This window comes from Chelonoidis abingdonii, chromosome 23 (genome assembly GCF_003597395.2).
Source record: "Chelonoidis abingdonii isolate Lonesome George chromosome 23, CheloAbing_2.0, whole genome shotgun sequence".
Lineage (NCBI taxonomy): Eukaryota > Metazoa > Chordata > Testudines > Testudinidae > Chelonoidis > Chelonoidis abingdonii.
In genome coordinates this window covers 3,807,479-3,831,785 of record NC_133791.1, presented here as the reverse complement: position 1 = coordinate 3,831,785, position 24,307 = coordinate 3,807,479, and the positions used below count along the sequence as shown (strand labels likewise).

General features: G+C 43.5%; 1 protein-coding gene across 1 annotated transcript in view; it reads right to left on the bottom strand.

Moving 5' to 3' along the window:
• Positions 1-24,307, bottom strand: part of MEGF6 (multiple EGF like domains 6) — a 233,632-nt gene that overhangs the window by 91,533 nt on the left and 117,792 nt on the right. Inside the window, exon 5 of the mRNA XM_032763797.2 lies at positions 10,884-11,006. Within this exon, the coding sequence (XP_032619688.1) occupies positions 10,884-11,006 (123 nt within the window). The remainder of the gene's footprint in view (positions 1-10,883; positions 11,007-24,307) is intronic.

Here is a 24,307-nt window from a genome sequence, read left to right as displayed (position 1 = left end):
GCATAACAGGTACAACACAGTCAGCCACAAAGCAGGCTTCCAAGCCCTACCATCCCTACCCTCAAAATTTGCCTCAGCACATCCCTGGAGGGAACAGTTGGTGAGAGAAGAGTTCCGTCTCCGTGACCCATTAAATCTTTTATTTACAGACTTTTCCATGACACTCCCCTCCATGGCACCCCAGCACCTGGCAAATATGATTCACCCTCATACCAGGGTAGGGCATTATTACTATTCACGTTTTACTAGTGGGCAACTCAGGGACTGAGGTGGTGAAGTGACCAACACAAGGTTAAATGGGAAACTGAGCCCCCATTTCCTGAGTACCAGGCCAGATAGCTAACCACAAAACCATGCTTCTTTCTTAGCCTCTCTGCTCACACTGACATCGAGGGTGCCAGTTAATGCCAATGGTGATTCATTTGTTTTGGGGTGTAGGTTGGACTTGCATGGCCAGCAGATAGTTCTCAAACCACATTTTATCTAAAGTGGATTAGAATGGGTGGCTGAGAATCCTGACCCTTGCCAAGATGTCTGCTGCACCCTAACTGTACTGTCACGAATCCTCTCAGAGTGGCCTTAAAAGGCCAGCATGGCACTGGGGGCATTTAATTCATACTTTAAGACTACATAATCCCAAAGATTAAACAGCAAGTGAAGAACACAGGACAAAGGATACGGACGTATCACTCATCTATAACCCAGCAGAACTTACCACCACTACACATGACAAGGTAACAGATCCAGAAAATACAGCTTCAACCCAATGTGGACTGCAATCTTTAGTGATGAAGTACAAAGCCTCCCAGCCTGTGACTGACTTCAAATGAAGAACCCTCCCTTTCCCATCTGACCCCCAAACAGGATCCCTCCCACCCTGTCACCAATGAGTGGTGAAACCTCCTGCCATCTGACACCAGAATCATGGCCTTATCCCCCCACAGAAATGACATGAAATCAACATCCTCTTCCTCCTCCCATGGGACTCATACTTAGCTAACCAACTGATGGCTCTCCCATTCTGCAAGTGACACTTGACCAACAGCTCTCAGAGCCTGTGACTGAAAACACGGTATGAAATGGTTGGGGAGACATTCTCCATGTATTAAAAATGAGAGTTCCATATTTTGGTTCTTTGCCCTACACGGACTGTCCTAGGGACACCTATATTTGGTGTCTCCAAAGCTTTTGGTCCTCCTGTGACCCAAACTGAGAACAAGAGAGCAGAGAGTGCGGCTAAGACATAGTGTTTCTCTAGTAACCACTCAAGTAAAGAAACTTTACTGGGTCTTTCTTTTTATTAATCCAATGAAATATTTCTAAATTAAGGCACTGTGTTCAAGCCACACCAATTACCTAAGAAAGTAATAATGTTATCAATTCCTGTGCTGTGGAGGATAAGATCTAAATTTAAAAAAATAGAGGGGTAAGCATAGCTTATTGGATTTTCCAGAGGCCAACTCATAAAACACAATTACTTTTCTGGAATGTTTCATAACATGGTGTTCGTACGAGTAGAGGAGAATAGCAGCTCCTTTTAGTGGTATTATTTGGCCATAGCAAAAGTCCAAATTAAAATTTGTGGTTTAAACTGTAATGAATATCACTGCATGATGAATATGCAACAGAGTGCAACCCAGGAGGAAAATAGCCTAATGTGATCACAGCGAACTTTCCAAAGGAAGGTGGACTCCAGTCACTTGAGTAGACTGTTCCAAATGTCAGCAGCTGCCTAACCTTCCAATAAGGTAAGCTTCAGCTCCTGAGAATATTCATTCACTGTAACACATTGCACACTTGTCATTCATATTCCGAGTTTAAAAGAAACACTCTAACCCAGGAACTTGGGCAGTTACTCTATTGAAGAAGAATGATCTTTCCGGGAAATACATTATTTTTTACAAACAGTCTGAACAAACAAAAGTCAGGTAAAATTGCTGATGTGATGTAGCATGCAAAGTTGTTACAGTACACCTTTCACTCACACCTCTGATCGCCATGTACACCTCTGGAATGTCTGCTAAAGTCCTAACTGTCCAACACAATTGGAAGAAACTTACCTTATGCAATCAGTGGAAAAGTTAGGACCCCAAATACATTGGTGGGTTTGGGCCTACATCTTTATCACCTTATGCAATGTACAGATAAACACCTACAACCTTAATTGGAATACTGAGCATTAATATAATGCTTTTCACCTGCAAAGTGCTTTATAAACATTGACTAATTAATCCTCACAACACCCATCTGAGGGAATTTAATGCCCCATTTTATAGACAAGGAAAATGAGGCATATAGAGGTTAATAAGCTTTCATTAGAAGGGATCAGAATCAGAGCCAGGATTACAGGTTAGGAGGTCTTGACTCCCAGTCCTGTGTTCAGACCATTCAGAGGGATAGACCAGACAGATGTGCACAGTACTTATAAGTGATGCCATAAATATTTTACCAGCTAAATGAATTAACAAAACCCTTGAAGACCCAATTACCTTGATAGTAAATCTCTACTAAGTAAATGTGACAGGCAAGGAAGCTAGGACCGTTAACAGAAAATCTATTCTTGGCACTGGCATGGTTAGTCTAAGACAGTGCTTCTCAAAGTTGGGCAACTACTTGTTCAGGGAAAGCCCCTAGCGATCCGGGCCGGTTTGTTTACCTGCTGCGTCCCCAGGTTCAGATGATCAAGGCCCCCACTGGCCGCAGTTCATCGCTGCAGGCCAATAGGGGCTGCGGCGCAGGCCAGGACAGCCAGCACATCTCTCGGCCTGCACCGCTTCCTGCAGCCCCCAATGGCCTGGAGCAATGAACTGCAGCCAGTGGGAGCCGTGATCGGCTGAACCTGGCAACGCAGCAGGTAAACAAACCTACCTGGACTGCCAGGGGCTTTCCCTGAGCAAGCGGTGGGCCGGCTTTGAGAAGCACTGTCTAATAGACGTATCATGGCACGAATTTCTTTTTAATCTGCTTAGTCACACTTCTCAGTGGAAAGCAAAAATGGCTTTTCTTTCCTTTCCCTTTCCAGTTTGAATCCATTGCACCTGACCCTCTTCCCTGGACAAGTTAAAGATGAGGTAAAATAAAAGGCTCATTAATCAACTGTACCAATGATAGCAAATTAAGGCGGCTTGTAAACATAGTGAAACTTCAGATCGAACTAGTGAGTTTCGAAGGCTTGGCAGCATACAATAGCATGAGATGAAAGGTAGATAAATGCAGGCAATAGATAAAACAATCTAACCAGAAATGCTAAATCAGAGCAGGCTGGTCTGAGAGCAGCAGTACAGAAAAAGACCTGGAGTGAAATTAATTAGCAAATTTCACATGTAATCCCTGCAGAATGTTCTTGCAATATAAGCAAACGCTATTCTGGGATGTAACATTGGAATACTGTGTATTTTGTGAGTCCAGAGAAGTTTCTGTATTCCTCAACCTCAGGAAGACCACGGATAGAGTTCTGGGTACAGTTCTGGGAGCCACAACACAGAAAAAGATCTTGACAAACGGGAGTATCCAAAGAAAAGGAACAAAAATAATTACAAGACTAGAGGATACGACCTGTAAGGAGAGTCTGAAGGAGTGTGCAAGGGAGAAGAGGCAGCCAAGCAGGGAATATGTGAACAATCCAGGAATACCCAAGAGGCTACATTCACTCCAAGAATACTGGATGTCATGTGTAAAGGAGTGGAGTAGAGCTCCTCCTGCATTCATAAGTGTAGCAGGCATGTTGCATATAGGAATGACAGAGCAATGGGGCTCCACAGCTGAAACCCTGCAGGCTGAAGCTGAGAGAGGCCGTGGGGCTGAAGGCGATGTGCCCACCCCCACCCCCGTCTGAAGCCAGGAGCGGCGCAGGACCGAAGCCAGGAGCCCCCGCAACACACCAAATCTCCCAGCTTGGTGTTGGCATTTGTTAACTACGGGAGCACACAAGTTTTGTGCAGGTGCTTCTCCAGTTCAGTGACAGTTTGGGTGGGACACTTGGCATGTTTCCCAAGCCCCTTTGGGTCCCCTGCATATCCAGCACATCATAGTTACATCTGCAACACTGTCCTGCATGCAGTGATGTAGCATGATGAACTGCTCCAGGTATTCCTGCCTGGGGGGAGGTATCTGACAAGCCAGGGAGAAGGACAAATGGTTTGCAGCTTTACTCCAGTCTCCTGGAAACAATGCCACAGCCCACTGCAGCAAGGTCAAAGACTCACTGGCGCGGCGCCTCCTGCTGGTCATCTCAGGAATTAGCACTCCAGCATACGGAGCACCTCCTACTGGCCGGTGTCTCGCCTGCTGCTGGCCCCCATGTCCCTCCCGGACTCTGGTGCTCTTTACCTCAGAGTTCTGCCCCAGCAGTACCCCCACGCTCTGGGTCTCCCCTCCCAGGAGAACCCTCAACTGTCTAAACCTACCTTGCCTCTGTGGTGACTGCCAGCCATCATCCAGCCCCCGCTCGCTGGGGCAGACTGCAGTCTGTCATGGCCACTCATCATTGACAAGGACCAGCTGCATCTGCCTGTCGCCAGGCTGCCCCTCTGCAGCTCCAGGACCTTTGCAGGCCTCCACCAAGGCCGGAAGCCTGGGGGTTTCCCAGGCTAGAATGCCCCCGCTCCTCTTGCCCTTCCCCAACACTGCTCTGCTTCAGGTACCTTCCTCTCAGGCAGCCAGGCCTTCCCACTCCAGGGCTAGAGTGAGACTCCTCCAGCTCCTGGCCCCCAGCCTTCTTATCAGGGTCAGCTGGACCCTGATTGAGCTGTCCCAGCTGTGGCTGCTTCCCCAATCAGCCCAGCTTGGCTGCTTTTAACCCCTTTTCTCCAGGAGTGGGGAAGCCGCCCCACTACACCCACATTTTATTCTCCACAGATAAGTGCTCACTTGAAACAAAACAGTGGTACAAAAGGAACAAATTGTCACTCTTCAAGTCTCAGAGAGGATAAAGACTGAACGGGCACAGAGCATGAAAGCCCCCCTTTTACTCCAGAGATGTTCCTTCCAGGTCAGACGGGGAGCACATTGACTAGGTCAGGTGAGAGTAGCTTGCACTGACGCTCCCCCAACTGCATGCTTTCTGTGACTAAAACAGCAGACTCTGGCTTTCGGGACTGTCAATCTTCAGCCTTTTACAAATATTACAGTCATTTTCAATGTGCATTGACAAATCAGCTGAGGCACATGTCTAAATAGGTAAACTGAGGCACAAACTGACACAGTGAATTAGCGGCAGAGCCCGGACTAGAACCCCAAAGTCCAGACTCGCAGCCTCCTGCCCACGTTCCATTCCAGGCACTGAGCTAATTATGCTCAAAAGAGGCTGGGAAGTTGCTTGAGATGAGAACTTACTTCAAACAAGGCTTTTAGTGTGTTAAAATTACGTTTAGACTCCAAGAAGAGTGTTATCCTTTTATTTCATATGTAACCATGCTGTTTCCAATATTCTTACCCATTACACATTTGAGTCTTTGATTCTCTGCGCTGTGTCATTAAGCAACGTGTGACTCCTCAGCTGAATCAGACAAGCAAACCTGCTAATTACTGTGAGTGTCCAGCAAGGGGAGCTGAACGCTGCAGGGAACGCACTTAGATGGGCTCAGGGACCAGAGTGCACCTTTTGATACCTGCAAGGCAAAGTAAGGGCTGGCAGAACTCTGAGGCTAGTGCATGAGTGGCAGAGGGCTGGTGGTATCCAGGAGCTGATCTGCAGAAATTACAAAGAGGAGGCAACAAGGTGACTCTCAGTCTTGGGCAGCTGGAGGAAGCATCAATATTACACCTGAGCAAAGTGAGCACAAATTGTGTGTAAAACACCATTCAAATCAGAACCCACTTTGAACAGATATAGGTGACCACACGAGTCAAAATTGTGGAGAGTCAGGCCCAAAAACTTTGGATGAGGTTATTCAAACCACGTTAGAGTGGAAATTAGATTGGTAATATCGTAAGAGACTTGTGAGATTTCCAGCACCTGTCAGTTTAGACAGGACTGGAAATGCCATGGGAATAGACTCACTCATGAAACATCTGCCCTTTATGGTCCCAGCTATTTAAAAACAAAAAAAAGTTTAGTTGAGTCTATGTTTGGGGCAAAGGTTCATGTCAATTTTAATTTTAGCCAACCCATTTTGCCAATAGTATTGTATAACAGCACCACATGGTCTGTACTAGAGAGTGTAATTGCACGGTTCACACTCACCAGTATCATGAACCCCTTAATCATCTAAGAAACTAATCCTTGTCCAGGGAATACTGGGGAAATTCAAAATGCCTTAACTTGGCGCAGATAAGGACAAAGCTGTTTATTTCACACATCTAGACAGTGTGTGTAACAAGCCAGGAAATACTTTCAGCTATTTTAAACAAAACATGACAAATATAACAAACTGGCAAGTATGGAACATTTTTTCTCAAAAATTCCTCAATGTTCACTAAGATAGCTCTCTCCTAGTATGTCAGTAATGTTTATTAATTACTTTGAATAGTTTCTTTCTCCCACTAAGCAAATCAGTGCAGTAAACTGATAATTCTACCACAAAACATGTGACAATACTAATATATCAACATCACATGCTGAGTTGGGAGCTTTAACTCTTACTAAAGAAAATATGTTTTCTTTATATTTTTAATGCTGTAAGAACTTGGTAAAGGTGTCCATTTTAGCTAGTGCTGGGATTGGCATAGCTTCAGAAAAAATACAATTAATTCTTGGCTTTGGTTAGCAAATAATCTCTTGCAATAGTCTGATGTTGAGGTCCAGCCATCCCAAACTCGCAGAACTGGTATAGCACATAATTCGGCGGTGGGGGAGAGAGTTTAGCTCTAGTAGAAAACTACAGGCTGTATAACAGAGGTGGGCAAACTACGGCACACGGGACCGTCCCGCCCGGTCCTTGAGCTCCCGGCCAGGGAGGCTAGTCCCCAGCCCCTCCTCCACAGCCACGCTGCCGTGTGGGCAGTTGCACACTCCTGCCAAGCAGCGCGGCTGCCAGACATTCTGCTCTGAGTGGCATGGTAAGGGGGATGGAGGGGTTGGATAAGGGGTAGGGCCTGGGAGGAAGTCAGGGGACAGGGAGTCGGGGGCAGTTGGATGGAGCAGAGGATGGGGGGGTGGATAAGCGTGGGAGTCCCGGGGGGGCCTGTCAGGGAATAGGGATGTGGATAGGGGTCAGGGGACACGGAACAGGGGGAGTTGGTTAGGCATGGGGTTCCAGGGGGGTCTGTCAAGGGGCGAGGGCGTGGATAGGGGTCAGAGCAGTCAGGGGACTGGGAGCAGGGGCCCCAGGAGGGGGCAGTTAGGAGACAAGGAGCAGTGGGGGTTGGATGGGTCAGGGGTTCTGAGGGGGGAAGTTAAGGGGCAGGAAGTGGGAGGGGACAGATAGGGGATGGGGGCGAAGCTGTTTGGAGGGGGGGCACAGCCTTCCCTACCCAGCCCTCCATATAATTTTGCACCCCCAGTGTGGCCCTCGGGCCAAAACGTTTGCCCACCCCTGCTGCATAATGATAATGAATTCAAGCTCTAGGGGGGAAATGTCCATATGACCGAGGCTTCCTTTGGGGCCTAGACTATTACATTTCACAGTCCCCTAATTTTCACTTTACAGATCATACAAATGTGTGTCTCTTTGCCTATTTTATGGAAATAGAAACTCCAAAGTGGAAGATGGGAAACAATGCAAGATAGACACTTCGGATGAAATCCCGGCTCTGTTAAGACAATGGCAAAACTCCTGTTGATTTCAATAGAGCCAGGATTCACCCATTAAGCCTGATTTTCAAACCAGACAGCCTTTTTCCACCTCTGTGCATGCAACTAGCATCATTTTAGATGTCTGAGCTACTGATTGTGCCCAGAAACTGAGCATTTATGCTGGATGACTGAATGAAATCAGGAGTGTGTGGGTAGAGGAAAGAGAGCCGGTCCTTTAAAATCTAGTTGTTAGGACTCTAACTTCTGGGCTACTCTGTGGGTGAAGTCATGGACCTATAAAACCCCCCTTATAAACATAATGATTCATGCCTAAGCCTTGGTGTGGACTGGTACTAAGGTATTAACACGGTAGAAAATGACAAAACTAATCCTCTTGGAAGTTGAGCATTACCACCAGGCCTGTGTAGAATTATCTATTAATTCTTCCTAATGGCTATGGACCTATCCATTATATTCACATTCCATAGTACGCTCAATCACATGGTTATACTACTATTCCAAAGGTAATTTAAACACAAAAAAATAACATTCACCTCAGACACGATTTTAGAAGAGATGACAGTACTAGAAGGCTACATGACTTTGGACAGACCCTGCCACTCTCTGAGGAGCATTAAAATGACATTCTGTGTCCAGCCAGTATGAAATGGTTATTAGGAAATGACATGAAACAAGGAATTCCCAGCAGAGGATGGCAAAAGGGGTGTCAGCTAGTAGTTTTTAATGGCTTGGGCCCTTGCTGAAGGGCATTTTTTTATATCAACATAAAAACAAGAAGAAATATATATAGGAAACAGGCAGAAGGGGGTGGGCTTTGACGGTAGTAAGCAAGCAGAGAGTAAGATGAAATTGGATTTTCTATTCAAGCAAATATACCAGCATTTAGATACCATGGCTGGCTCTATGCTCACATTTGCCTTCTAATTTCCCACTGCTCCACTAGCACCAATACAGCTTCACCAGTTCAAAGGAAGATAAACTTGACACCTGGACATTAGAAATGCCAACTTCGCTGGATATTTCCATATAGGAGCAGCTTTTACACATGAATCCACAACATCCCATATTTTGGATGCCCTGTCATTTGGCATACTGCTCCCATTCCCATGCCCATTGTCAAGGAGAGTTTCAATTTTCAAAGATGGCCAGTGCAAGTTTACCACTGTTTAGATGGAGTCAAGTGGCGTGTCAGTCATGAGGGGAAGGAATAGGCGAGCATTTGTAAGAGGAGCATTTTATGTGGAAGTGAGTAAAAGGAATGGATATTTCAGTCCTGGCACAGAGAAGACTTTTCTTTGGCATCACAGACTCCATTCTGAGGCCTGTTATCTTACTCTAAAATCTCAAAGATGCTGGTTGATTTAAGATTGTTTTATTCAAGTCTGGATTTGATGTTGGAAAACTCAAGGCAATTCTGCCTTTCCAGGATGTGTGTTTTAGGTTTCAGCTACCATGCTGTAAATTAGTAGGAAATGGAAAGAAATGGAGAAATATTTCAACAGAGGCTTCTCTCTCACTGATCACCATCCAACCACCCCAGAATGAGGCATCAAATTCTGCCAGATTTCCACTCAAAACCATAAATTTCTCCCCAAAATTAGAAACTCCACTGAAGTTCACTTGAAATCTTTCCAAATTCACGTATTTTGCATTGCTCTCTCTCTCACCTAGCTGAAGAGACTCAAGGAAATTTAACAAGCTAAAATAATTAGCAAGTCTGTCTGCCTGATTGCAATAAAAGAAAATGTTCTTTCAGTAATTGTCCCAACTGGTGGTGGTGTCAGTACTGCAATATAATTGATAAATTACATGACTAGCGCTACCTTTTCTGCTTGGGAGCATTAGTGCAGAATACTGCAGAGTATTGTTATTTAATAAGCGCAGGCTTCTTTAAACTACAAATATAAACAACCTGTTTTCCAAGCACACTTCCCCCTTTCCTTGAATAATCAGAACAAATTTGTCCACTTAAAACCAGCTCAGCACAAAAGTTTTCCAAAACATTGTCAAGACTGCTAAAGTGCTTTGAAACCACAAACAGCCCTTGTCCTCTTGCAGACAGGACACAGCTGGGAATGGGCACAAACAGAACCGTTACATTCCTGAAGCGAGAGCTTTCAGTGATTTCACTTCACAAAAGGAAGTTCTATTAGGAGTGAGATAACAACATGTTGACCCAGAGAGGGAGAGAAAGAGACTAGATGGCCTCTCCCTGCTAATGGCTTTTCATTCCCTTGAAAATCTGGCTGAAATTTAAGATACCATTGCTTCTTCCCAGTAGCCAGAAGAGGTGCTCAAATGGACGGTACCCTAGGTGAAGGAATAAAAGACATACTGTAATTAAGTGCATAAGTGAAACCAAGCAGTTAAACTGCAATCAATCATCTACGGAGCATGTAGTTGGTGTATTTTTGTATTTGCTCTCCTAGTTACAATTGTTGTCATAAAGGAAAACAAAAGTCCCACGCTTGGTCCCACTCAATACACTAAAGCTAAATCTGATTTCCTCCTATTCCTTCTCATAAGGGGAGGGTGTTCGATGTCAATATAATTAAAATCTTATTTTGCATCCTGAAATTACAAAAAGAGGAAGAATTCTACCAGAGTGCGACATGATCCCGGGGGTCTGGGATCAACTGGGAACAACTCTACTGTTCCATGTGCAATCACATACCCCACCCCCAACCCAGTCTCTCTTACACACTCCACAGTACTACTCCAGACCATACACACCTCCCTCACATACCCCCATCCAACCTCTCCAAACCCTCTTATTCCTACCCCCATCACACACCAGCTACACTTTATTTATCTTGCAAATCATCCTGGTACAATTTGTGTGGAATACCATATTTTAAATATAGCTGACTGTACAGAAGAAGAGGGGTAAGGGTTCTAAACAGCAGAAGAAGGGCAAAGGGTCTCAACACTACACACCGGACACTTAAAAGCACCAACTAAAACAGCTGATTCTTACTCTACAAACACAGGGAGATCCGATCTGTTCTGTAAAAATCTCTAAGCATTACTCTGCTATAAAATTTGGCAAAGCCTAACTTTATAACTTCAGAATTTCTAAGGCTACAATGCAATTCTTTGTAAAACACATACAGCTGTAGGAGCCAAGGGAATTCATCAAAGCCCCCAATGGCTGGCCCACACCAGCAGGCTGTCATCCCATTCCTACCTTCACACACCTTCCCGTCTCCCTTCAGCCTCAGCCCATTGGGGCACTTGCAGTAGAAACTCCCAATCGTATTGTAGCAGTGGGACTCACAACCACCATTCCCGGCTTCACATTCATTGACATCTGAAAGAGATGAGAAATTGGGGGGAAATGTGAGAGATTTTAGTGGAGAGCCAAACCAGAAGGATGATTAATGTACGATAAAAGTGTGCTATTTTCCATTCACTTCTCACTTTTTTAGTTTTTAATTATATCTAGTGCCAATCGTAAAAAAATAAAGGGTAAGCTGTACAAAATAATTCTCTGAGTGCATGCTAAGGGATACATTTTAAAGCTTAAAATGTTGCTATGGAATAGGTACTTACCCCACTGAACATGCAGTACACGTGTCTGCATACACAGAGATATTTATACTCACATATATCCTGCTTTCCTCAGTAATACCCATTTGTGCATGAAAAATTAGAGATTAGGGTAATGGGTGCACCTTTGTATTTTGTAGAAGCAATTTATGACGCAAGCTTTGAAAATAGCCTCGTACATTATTTTTTAAAAGGATCAGATATTTGCGTGGATAAGAAGAGATTCAGGATAAAAACCACAAGGATTCGCAATCCTCGTATTTCACTTGGTCACTGTCCCTGCCAGCAGGTATATGGGATCTTGGGGAGCAATTACCACACAGGTGGGGTGCAAAATAAACTTTATTAAGAAAATGCAAAAAACAGGGAAAATTCAATAGTGAGGGGTATGGGGTTTGTGAGGTAACAATTGGGAGAGGGTTTCTTTTCAGCAAATAGTATAAGGGGTTCAATAGTGGGGTATCAATAAGTGGGGAACGATACATGTTGGTACCAATTAACACTGAGTTAAATGTAACACAGTAGCTAACAATTCGATATAAAAGGTGTGTCACCAGCAGCATATAGCCAACTAACAGTTTATGGGAAAATGGATAATAACCACTCTAGGTAAAATGTGTCACAGTGGTATAAATGTAAAATGTGAGGTGTGTTGAGGAAAAAGGGTAACCAATGGGGTTTTATGCTGACTTCAGTAATACAATTGAGGTTGTGGGGTAATGAGAGTGTGGAGGAAGGGATTAAAAGAGAGAGAGAAGGAGAGCTTCAGAGACAGAGAGCAGGCAGGCTGCAGGTTAATAACAGCAGAGAGACTGAGGGTCTGGGGTGACTGGAGAGCTCGGTGGGGGCAGCAGGAAGACAGACTTACACAACTATACAGAACAGCAAATCTTATCTATGACCTAACTTAACCAAGACTACACCAATTAGCAAGTAACAGAACACATGCAACAATTTCTTAAACCTAACTTAGCAGAACACAATAACAAACAATCTCTAAAACCTAACTTAACCACGCTATTGGGTGCTGGTTAAGTCTGGAGCTGGGAAAGAGAGAGAGCAGCTAAGATAATAATAAAAGTATAGAGAATTTCACAGAATTTCACAGAGGGATTCTTACCAGCCCAAAGGAAGCAGCAGAGGTAAAGCAGCAAAATCATCAGAAGGCTGGGTACAGTCCAATAATCAGGAGATCTCTCAGGCAGCAATTTCGTTCTTCGTGGGGGGGGGTTAAAAAACGGGGGTCCGCTCAAAAATAAACGAGAGCGGGAAAGGACCCCCAGAACCCTGGCTGATCAGACCAGGAGCAATGCAGGAACCTTTCTGAGTCTGATCAGAAATGTCTGGTTTAAGGGCAAACTTAGGCAGTTTCCCACCAGTACTTCTGTGGCTCAGAGGCAGGGGACGGAAAGAAAAAAAAAAGGCAGGTGAGCAGCAGAGCATGTCTGGCAGAGTCCTGTGCAATAGGGACTGCAGACAACATGAGGCATGACTCATGCCCAGGACCTTAAAAACACAATAGGCCTTGCAACTGGACATTGTCCACCCTACACCGAGCCCAGGTTTAACAAGGTGATAACAGGACTAACCCTTTGAACAGGGCAGTGGTCCCACTTAGCACAATTGGCCATCCCTTTGAAAAGGGCAATGGCTCTTGGTAAACAACTTTAAGGGGCCCTCCTTTTTGAGAAGGGCAGTGGCCCTGCTAAACAACTTAACAGCCAGGGAGGGGAGGCCACAGGAGAACAAAAACAAAATGGAGTATGGGGAACAGACAGTCACCAGCTGAAAGAGCAAGAAACTTCCCATCATGTAATCAAATTTCACAGTTAGCTGCAATGTAGAAGGTTTAAAGCTTTCATTGCAACATTCAGAAATAGCCACAAACACCAGACCTGATGGACCATCAGTCTTGTCCTATGAAACAGTTCTCCTGTTTATTGCCATATTAAGAGATGATAAAGACTACTGTGATGCTGTAATTTATACTTGCAGCTATGACGTGACCTAAACAATCATGAGTTCAAACCAGAGAGCACTGTTAATAACAGAAAATATCAAAACTATAAGAACAGCAATAATTCCTTAATACCAAAATACCCCCAATCAAAGAGGTTGCAGTTTCCAGACCTGCCCAAAATGACTACTTTGCTGATATGCATAAAGAAAGGGAGCATTTATGTAGAACTAAGGAAGGATGAGATGTAGCCAAGTAACTGGTCAGCAGGAGCTGGCTACTTCTCAGCCAAATTTGTTAAATACCCACCATCCTCTTATGGAGAAAACTGAACAATATTTTGTATTTTCTGCATTTCTATTTCAACTCTTTTTCCATCCCAGCTTTGTTATTCATCTGAGGTTGCAGTTTTCTACTTGTGACATCATCATGCAGAGGACTATGGCATCACAGATAAATCCCTAAGTAACAATGACCCTTTTTGCATACCAGTATCCAATAGGGCAACAATGACTCTTGGAAGGTCTCCATTTTTTTTATGCACCACCGTTTGATGATCTGATGCAGAATCGGTGCTAGGCATAAGCAGACTAAGCCATTGCTTAGGGCCCCAAGCAGCTCAAGCTTGCCTGCTATTCAATTTTTATTATGTGCTGGGGGAGGGAAAATATTCCTGCTTGGGGCCCTAGTGGGCTAACACTGCCTCTGATGTGATGCCAACTTCTTCATCTGTATATTTCATCAGCACTTCACCAGCTATGCGCTCCCTATGACCAGCAGCTCCCAAGTCCTCCAACAGGCACTCCCAGCTCCTAAAGTTCTAGTTCAAATAGGAATTCCGGGACATCCTATGGCCTGTATTATATGGGTGGGGTGGGGTAGGGTGGGGGATAGCAGACAGGTGATCATAGTGGTCCCTTCTGGCCTGATGAGCTATGGATCTAAAGCCCAACAGAGTGAAAGGCACAGGGTTGCATGTAAGCTGAGTCTTTCACATGGAAGAGGAGATCACAGCGGGTAGTCACATGGTAGACCCGACTGGAGTCTTTGAATAGTCGAATGAGCCTATTCAAACGCTCATGCACAACACATCACAGATCATTATTAATGAGGGGACATGAAGGAAGCAGGAACTTTCAAAACCACACATGACAAAGAGTAAAAAAAAGCAGAAATCTTTACTGACACGGGAAGTCCAAAGGATAAAATGAATCCATCTCTCACCAACTACTAGGAGTCCAGAGTTTTAAAAAAAGGGACGAATTATCCTAAATCAAAAGGCTGGTTTCCAAGATAATTTTGCACATTTTGCTCACATTGTCAAAGAAAACAAGCAAAAAGCCCATCTCAGCCTCTCAGAATCTAAAACCCCATTTCTGCTTTTATACTCAGTACCAATTTTCAGACCTTTAATTCCAGATCAGTTCTGGATGCCATCAAGTTTCATGTGTAGCTTGTTTAATGAGCCTCAGCAGTGTGTGGTATCTCTTACATTGCATTCTGCTCAATTATTTCTTGCTGGTGACCTATAGGGAATCATTTTCACTGAATAGCTGGCAGCAACTGGTCATTTCAGCAAATACTCCCACAGAAAAGAGAGAGTATCTTTCTGACACCAAATGTCATTACTTACCCAACATAGTTTAACTTGTGTGTCAGCTTTTAAAAGCAAAATCTTTAAGCCTCTGTTGAAGAAAAGGCAGAACCATTATGATAAATTTGCACCCACAATTCCTGAGTGATTACCAACTGAGAGAAAGGGAAAGCACCATTCTTCTTTTTGGTTCCTGTGTTATCGAAAGTCAAGATGACACTATTCTTTAACTGATCTGTGTGGTAGAGGCCAGTGGGATAGAAGAAACACTGTAGGCATAAAGTAATGCCCACCTATCAGAATTAGAAACAGATTTAAGAATCAGAGCCCCAAATCAGCTGAAGTTTATACATCCCTTTCCCCGAACTTTGAGGCACCATCCTCCCCATAGTCCCCCTGGAAGCCATTATCTGGCTGCATGCCTCATCCTCTTAAGTAAGTGCTGGAGTTGCTTTCTATAGTGCAACATTTTCATGCCTCACTGAAATATGTGAAAGTTACTTCAAAACCAACAGTCTATGTTCATGAGCTGCCAATGTTCCTAATGTACAACATATAAGACTGCTAGAGAACCTCATATTAAAATCCATTTCATACTTAAATCTCTCTGCAACCTGCAGCCAACAACTAAGAGACCAGCAAAAATTAACTGCCTAGCAGAAGTGAGAATTTAAGTGAAAAATCAAACAAACCGTAGTGGAAACCTTGAAGATAATTTAACATGGTTGCTTAGATAGAGGGTTACCAAACAGCAGTGTGTTCCCTTGTACAGGTGTCATTGCTTTTATCCTGACCTTCCCATACTGTGGGTGCACCCAGGAGTAATACTCCATACCAGTTCAGAGGCACCAAATTCTGCAGCAACCTCTAAAGTGGCTTGTGCAAATAGGCTGCAGGGGAGATTTTTAGAAGACTCCACATCATGGCTAAAAGAAAACAAATAATCTACCATGGCAATACTGGGACATTTCACATTTCCAGCTACAAAATCCAAAACAAACCCAAATTTGGAGATGTTATGTTCCAATCAGACATCTGAAATGTATGGGGAGGTTTTAAAGAGATTTATTGGTTCACTATGAAATTCTTGACATTTGGCACTTAACAAGACATTCAAAAAATGTATTTGGGTTCAAGTATCTAGTTCTTTGCTTTGTAAAGAGAATGTGTTACTTAAACGTCAGAAAAAAAGGAGACCAGTATGGTTTTTAAGGCATTTGGTCTGGAAGTCAGAATCATGAGCTGCAGACTGTATACTGTACTCTGTACATTTCCTTTGGCTACTGAAACTAACTCGTTTTCCTTCGCACACCCAGAGCTGAGAGGGCACGCTCACCTGCCTGCAGAAGTGGGAATCCCATTTCCACACACACTGCAGTTAACTTTGATTAATCTGACTCCAAGCTCATCATCTGTATCAAAAGCCAAAGTAAGGCATAGTTCTTTGACAAGTTACTGGACACAAGTAGGGCCAGGACTATTATTGCTGGTAGATCAAACCCTGCAGCCTGGAAGAAAGTCACTCTGTTCTTGCTTTGTAATGTTACTTTAAGAGTAATGCACAGACAGCTGGATGTCCATTGTCAGCATATACCATTCAGACAATAAACGCTAATGAAATCGAGGCTGAGCTAATGATTATATAGACAAGTCACTTGCTCCAAAATAGATCCACCTGAAATCTTGCTAAAGTCAGCACGTGCCACAGGGAAAAGAAAAGCAGATTAACTGAACTCAGAACCAAGACTTCTCTGCAACCTTCCAGTCTGAGGAATGGAGATGACAGGTGTATTTGTCAATTTAAGGACTTAATCAAATCAGAAACTTCTCTCATCTAGTGGCAAGACCCAACTTGGCACTGCTCACATTTCTACAACTGAGTCTTTTAACATGCAACCCTGCAAGTCTGTAGACAGAACCTGCAGCAGCCAAAAGCGAGCCTTCCTTTTGGCCAGGCTGGTAGGATTTTGCTGACTGTCTCTTCTAAAAGCTGTTCTTTGCAGATCTTAGAATAATCTTCATAAAAGGCCACAGTTTTGTTTTTCTAAACAGAGATCACGGTACCAGTATATAAGAAACTGAGATGCATATAGTATCATCTTTACAGAGGTGAGTAATGAAAAACATTCTTGGTAAGACAATTAGGTTTTCACTTCATCTCTGAACTTGTTTGTTTTACTTTTTTTTTTTATTATTATTTTTTTATTTTTTTTTAAAGTAAGGGTCACTGTGACAGGCAGGTGCTTCAGGTCATTTGCCTTGATGGCCACAAGACTTGAGGTCCAGTGGGTTACCCAAGAGATAAAGAGTCCAGTAATTGGGATCTTTGACTGAAGAAGCCTGCCTCTGGCCATAAAGTCTTCAAGATTAGAGCCTCCCAGCTGATCTTAACTGCCACAACAGGATTCAGAACAAGGAGTAAGGTGTAATATAAAGAACAGTTGCAAATTCTGGTAACTGGAAAAAAATTCCTGCAATAAGAGTGGGAGTGCATGAGATCTGATTATATTCATCATGCTGACATCCAGGATGATGCAGGTATCCAAAAACTGATTCCTCATCAAGAGAGGTACCAGATGCAAAAGAGTTGCCAACGAAGATTCCAAGGCCAAAATATTGGGAAGCTGAGGGCTTGCACTTAAAGTCATAGAATATCAGGATTGGAAAGGACCTCAGGAGGTCATCTAGTCCAATTCCCTGATCAAAGCAGGACCAATCCCCAACTAAATCATCCCAGCCAGGGCTTTGTCAAGCCTAAATCTTAAAAACCTCTAAGGAAGGAGATTCCATCATCTCCCTAGGTAAACCCATTCCAGGCCTCACCACCCTCCTAGTGAAAAAGTTTTTCCTAATATCCAACCTAAACCTCCCCCACTGCAACTTGAGACCATTACGCCTTGTTCTGTCATCAGGTACCACTGAGAACAGTCTAGATCCTTCCTCTTTGGAACCCCCACCCCCTTCAGGTAGTTGAAAGCAGCTATCAAATCCCTCCTCATTCTTCTCTTCTGCAGACTAAATAATCTCAGTTCTCTCAGCCTCTCCTCATAAGCTCCAGCCCCCTAATCATTTTTTGTTGCCCCCCACTGGACTCGTTCCAATTTTTCCTCACCCTTTCTATAGTGTGGGGCCCAAAACTGGATACAGTACTCCAGATGAGGCCTCACCAATGCCTTATCAGCCAGATTACGTTAGCCATCTGCTGTATGTCAGGGGCAAATCAGAATGTCACCAAATGAGACAAAATGCCAAAGAAAGAAGAGTATAAATTTTGGGGTAATACTCAAACCAACTCCTCAGTAACGACATCAAGCACACAGATCATCCTGGAAAGTAAAGACACTTACCTACAGCACCTTCAATTATTATATTTTAACTTTACATCTCTGCTTAAGAAGATTCATGCTACTGTCATTATAGTTGGCTAACCTGTGAGGCATCGCAACCTACAGTTCTTTGGGTTGTCGGCTGCAGCGCCTCTCTGGTTAGCAAACTACTGAGGACAGCATTTTTAGGAAAATTAATAAACTGGCAAACCAAGAGCACTGAGCTCCAGTTGGTCACATTCAGAGAAAACCATGAATCACAGTGTCTCAGTAAAAAGCGTTCAGAGAGAAGCTTCCACACACAATTTTTAGCACCTCTGCAAACAGTCAGAAGCTCCAATCTCTCTCCCGTATCTCATCCCATGTTCCTTTTTTTTGTTCTTGTAAAATGGATGCCTCCTGGTGGCAGCTTTAAAACAGTGCACGAGTTCTGTTCAGCGCTTATTATTTTAAACTGCTAGTTCAGAGGTCAGCAACCTTTCAGCAGTGGTGTGCCGAGTCTTCATTTATTCACTCTAATTTAAGGTTTCATGTGCCAGTGATACATTTTAACATTTTTAGAAGGTCTCTTTCTATAAGTCTATAATATATAACTAAACTATGGTTGTATGTAAAGTAAATAAGGTTTCAGAATGTTTAAGAAGCTTCATCAAAAATTAAATTAAAATGCAGAGCCCCCTGGGCCGGTGGCCAGGACCCGGGCAGTGTGAATGCCACTGAAAATCAGCTCACGTGCTGCCTTCAGCACCTGTGCCATAGGTTGCATATCCTTGTGCTAGTTATTACTGCAATATGTGGAACCTCTGATGCTTTGGGGACATTTCTTGGTGTTCGTTATGTACAAACTTCAGCATAAAGATGAAAGTCTTAGGCACTAATTTAATTATTACTGTCTTTAATGTAGCCTGCAAATGTTCAAACCCAGGCTTGTGTTGTACACTTATATAGAGGGGGCAAACCCACCACTTTCCATCTGAAACTCCCGTCCCAAAATTTGGATAGTTTGATGAACTGAAACCCAGATTCCAAACCAACCTCTGCTTCTTGGTTCTGCTAAAACAAAGCTTGAGTGATGAGGTTGTACAGAACCAAAACCTGAACTAGGTCTTATTGGCCCTTCTCCAGTTTAACCACCAGAGGCTAGTCTGGATACTTTTAGCTGGTGGGTAAACTCCACGCCTTTATCCATGAATTACACTGCAAGAGCTCTGTAAAAAAGAAATGCTCTGACTGCAGGAAGAAAGGAAGGCTCTAGGCAAAGCATGTCAGGGAGAATATGATCATTCTCCCAGCCTGAACACTTATCCCATCTTCTAGAATCAAACCAAATGCACTGTTCTAATAGCTCTGTCCTCCTAGCATGTTTCATTCCTGCACTAGCTCTGCATTTCTAGATCTGTGACAAAGGCTGCAGTTGCAGTATTTTTATAATGACAGGCAGTACCAGGCATCTTGGGAAGTATCCTATTCTTGTGAGATTTCCAGCCCAAATATGCAGACCCATGGGGACTGAATAATCTTCAACTGGAGCATCTGCAGCTCTGACAGCTTACCCAAACTCAGCACAATCCTCCTGAAGTCTGAGATCCTCCATCACTAGAAGAAATTTCAGGGCTCCTTCCACATGAATTCACTACATCAGAACAGTCCAATAGCTGAAACACTTAAAACAAAACAACTGCTCCTCCAAAGAACGCTGCTTATCCCTACACGACAAAGTAAGAGCTAGACAAGATGCTCAGATACTGTGGTGATGTGAGCTGTACAGATAAAACAGAGGAGACAGGTGACAGAGAGAAAGATATCTCACTTCCTGGGGGACTGTTTCTACAATGATCACTTTCAGGAAATGAAAGCACTGCATTCTCAAAATGACAACTACCGAGGAGGCAGAGTTCTGCTGGAAAAGAACACCATTCTGCTGTGGAGCCAGACATTCCATGTCAACTGTATAAGATGTTACGACGAAGGCAATCACACAAGCTCTGGAAGGACATTGCAGCAGGCAGGCCAAAGAACAGAAAAAAAAAAAAAAAAAAAAAAAGCTAAAATAAATGGAAGGAAATGAATGTGAAAAGGTGAAAACACATGCATAAATGTCAGCATGGAAACACATTCACTATTACAACATATACATTCCTGGAAAGAGAATTAACCTAGGCCTGACATGAAAAGCTATTCACAAAGACGTTCCTTTGGGTGGTGTTCTTTAGTCATTATAACATTGGCAGTGGATTGTTTTTACAACAGCAAGAGAAAAAAATTCAGATGTCTGTAGTGGCCTGACCTGTCAAGTTTACCAATGGAGAATTAAGTACATTAAACATGAGGACTGTGAAAGCCTATAATAAATTAGGTTATGGGAGTGGGAAAATATAAGTAAGAATAAACGAGAAAAGCTCCAAGTTGTACAGGAACATTTCAGGGGGTGAACTGCTCTGAGTAATTTCTGGTTTTTATTATGATGCTGTCCAATTACATTTAATAAATGACGTCTGCAGCTTATGTGGAATTGTTATTCTCATTTCAGACATTCACTCTGCATTCTGAAACTCTGACAATTTACAAATTGTGAGACTTACAAATCACTTGGTATGGGACAACTTGACATTTGTCTTTTGGCTGAAGCTGTGTTGAAATATGGCAGTGTTGAAAAAGGAGATCAAATAAAGTAAAATAAGCAAAGTTCATGCAATCAAAGAGGCCTTCCTTGTACCTCCCTCAGACCCTTCTAATTTACCAATTACCATTGGTAAATACCATTGGTAAATACCATCGGCTGAAAAAGTGCAGAACCTGCAGTTTTGTGATTCAATACCTCCCAACTCTAGTGCATGCTACATTTCACTCTACAGAGCTGCCAGATTCCATAGTAGGCTTTCTGAATGCAACTCTATTTGCCCAAATCCTGCATCTACATGTCGGGGCAGCATGACCCACTGTACTTCCAGCAAAACAATTATAATGTTTATCAAAACAGGACAGAAAAATGTGGAGACAATGGTTTCACCTTTGTTTACATATTGAAACTTTTCAAATATGCTATTGTGCAAATCATAGCAAGTAAATGGTGCATTCCTTTCAGTGGGAGGCTAATACCTGGAGTGCACAAAAGTTTGCAATGAAACCCTTTCCCAAGTAAATATTTTTCCTGCTTTGGGAATTCAACCAAATTCCCAAACTCAGAGCATCATCACTAAAAGGTGCTGAGGATCCCAAACCTGGGCAGGTTGGATTGGCTATTGGAGGCAGGGGGGCTGTTTTGTTCTGTTCCCCATCTGGTGGTTTGGGATGGTTGGTAAGAGGATGATTATTACTGTGCCGAATGTGATCTGTAGAGGCATATGTTTTATTCTGAATGCATGGAATGTGATCTGTGACCAGTGAGTGCAAAATAAATGAGAGCAGCTGTGGTAACAAACATCATATTCCTTGTCATTTTGCGGGGTAGGGAGAAGTGGGGACACAACGTAACAGAAACTCATAGATGAGGATGGATACACAAAGACCCACCAAACCCATCACTTGCCTTTCAGATGGAGATCCACATCTCAGCAACGTAACAAAATACAGGTACTGGGGATTTATGTGGCTTTACAGTATCAAGTCAAAGAACATAGCTGTTAGCAGGACACTCTTCCTGAGTTGAAGGTACTTAACTGGATTACCCCCACATCCCCAGATGTCAGTTCAACCATCTGAAGGTAACTTTTCCATTCACTTCCAGACTTCTAGGCACTTGTGTGACAACTTTCTTTTGTGAGTGTATCCAATACCTGTAACTACTTCAGAGAGAGCAGCTGGAACTCCCATTATGCCAAACAGTGTCAGTGTTAATGATATTTTGCACTTATACAGTCCTTTTCATGTGAGGAGCACAAAGAGCATTGCAGATGCTGACCCTGTGAGATAGGTAACCTCTGCTGGGCAGACAAGTATGATCCTCGTTTTACAACAAGTAAATTTAGGCACAAGAGGGGTTTCAGTGACTTATTCAGGCTCACACGATGAGTCGGTTGCAGAGGCTAGACTAGAACTCAAGTTTTCTGATGTCCAGTCCTCTCTTCCCACACTAAACCACACACACAAAGACAACATCTTCAAGAGTTAATTAGGGTGTGCTGCTGCTGAGAACATGGTGGGGTTCACTGGTGCATGTAGCTGGTACTTGTGGCACATAGTTTAGCAACCATGTAGAATGCTAAGACACCAAAGCTGCTTCTCCTCTTTTATGGCTCCTCACATTCTAAAGTCATCATTGCAATGCAGATACTTGCCAAAAGGAACGCTGAAGCCAAAATGGGCCTTTATTATTCACCATCAGCATTTGATAAGATGGCACATTGCAATGCCTGCAAAGAGCTTCCTGATAAGAACTGAACTACTGCTTCCAGCATAGCCAGGAGGCGGCAACCACCTGAAAGCAACTCAGCTCCTCCTAGCTTAGCATGGGGTAGGCAACATATGGTCCAGATAAGACCAGTTCAGCATGGCTCCTATGGCTTGACCAGGTGGTAACAATTTCCAGTGGAGACCAAGTTGTCACAGCTCCTCTGGCTTGGCCGGGGGGAGATTCCCTTTTGCCTCCCCTGGTATACATGGATGAGGGGCTGAACTTTGCCGACAACTAGGGGCTGGAGCAGCACAGAAGGAACATAAGGATCCTGGATGGGGGGTCTCTATTAAACAGTTAAATCCACCCCACTGTCTAGCCTGCATCTGACAAAATCAACAGCAAATCAAATCAGACTGCAGCCTGTAGTGAGCCCGAAAGGGTAAAATGATTTGCTCTCCATGAGAGAAAGACACACCTGTGCTTTGCGGATCTTATTTTCCACTGTAACAACCTGTGTTATAAACATGACCTCTCAAAGACATCACTGCAGCTGCAAGATGTTCAGGAAGAAAAGCTATTGCTGCCCTGGGGGGCTAGGGCCCAAAGCGTCACATTGTCTCTGGAGGCTGGCAATACATGGAAATGTATTACTGTAAAAAGAATAGCACAACAACAGTACAAACCGAGAACCAGCATTTAGGGAGTGCTGTCTACATTTGTTTTTTCATTTCATTTCTACTTTCAGTCATTAACTGATCCCTTTCAATCTCAAGAGATACATGCCTCACAGTATTTCAACCAGAGCCCCTCTTTCCCTGTCTCTCACCTCCCAAATTCCAGCAAAGAAACCAAAATGAAAGGGCTATGGAGACTGAACAACCCTGTTCTCCTTGGAGCTGTCCCTCCAGGTCAGGGGTGAGGCAGAATGGAGAAGCATGTACCTAACCTCAGGTTAGAAGCCCTCCGTCTCCAGGACTGTCAGCCTTTCAACTGCACTAAATTCACTAAGCACTTTCGCTCTGCACCTGCAACAGATCAACAAGAGTCAGTGAACTTGATTGTACGTCATGTTTCACTAGCCAAGACAGAAAATCCAAGTGCCCAGAAAATGTATGAACTGAAACACTGGACATTTTCTTTGTCGTCACCTATGACTCTCACAGGGCTCTTCATGCCAGATCAGGTTCTCATTTGTTCTAGTTCATCACATTGTTATTATGATTTGTATTCAGCAATGCCTAGACGCCCCATTGCGCATGGCACTGTACATACACATAATAAGAGATTAGAGGCTACAACCTAACCTGACAAAATGGACAGACTGACTAAGGATGGGAGGAAGGATTGTTCTCCCTAGTTTACAGATAAGGAATTGAGATACAGAGAGATTAAGAGTAAAATTAATTAAGAATAAAAATTAAGGGTAGAGTTTTTAGAACTGCCTACATGATTTAAGAGCCTAAATCCCATAAAAGTCAACGGAATTTGAAAATTACCCCAGATTAAGTGACTCACCCAAAGGCACAAGGGGAGTCTGCAGGAGAGCTGGAAATAAGACCTGGATCTCCTGAGTTCCAGTCCAGTGCCTTACCCACAAGACCATCCCTGCTCTGACAGTGGATAGGCAGAACATTTGCTCACACAATGCCTTGAAAAACCTTGTCATAGCAGGTGGAACCAGTCCTCAGTTGTAGTGATGAATGGCCAAAGTATCAATTCTACGATAACTTCTTGTAGGCCCTGAGCCTCTAGGGGAGCTTTGAAGTGCAGTTTGGACCTGCTTGTGTTGATCAGTACTGTTGTGCTGCTGGTCACTGAAGTAGCAGCTGGGTATTTCCTTCCACATTAC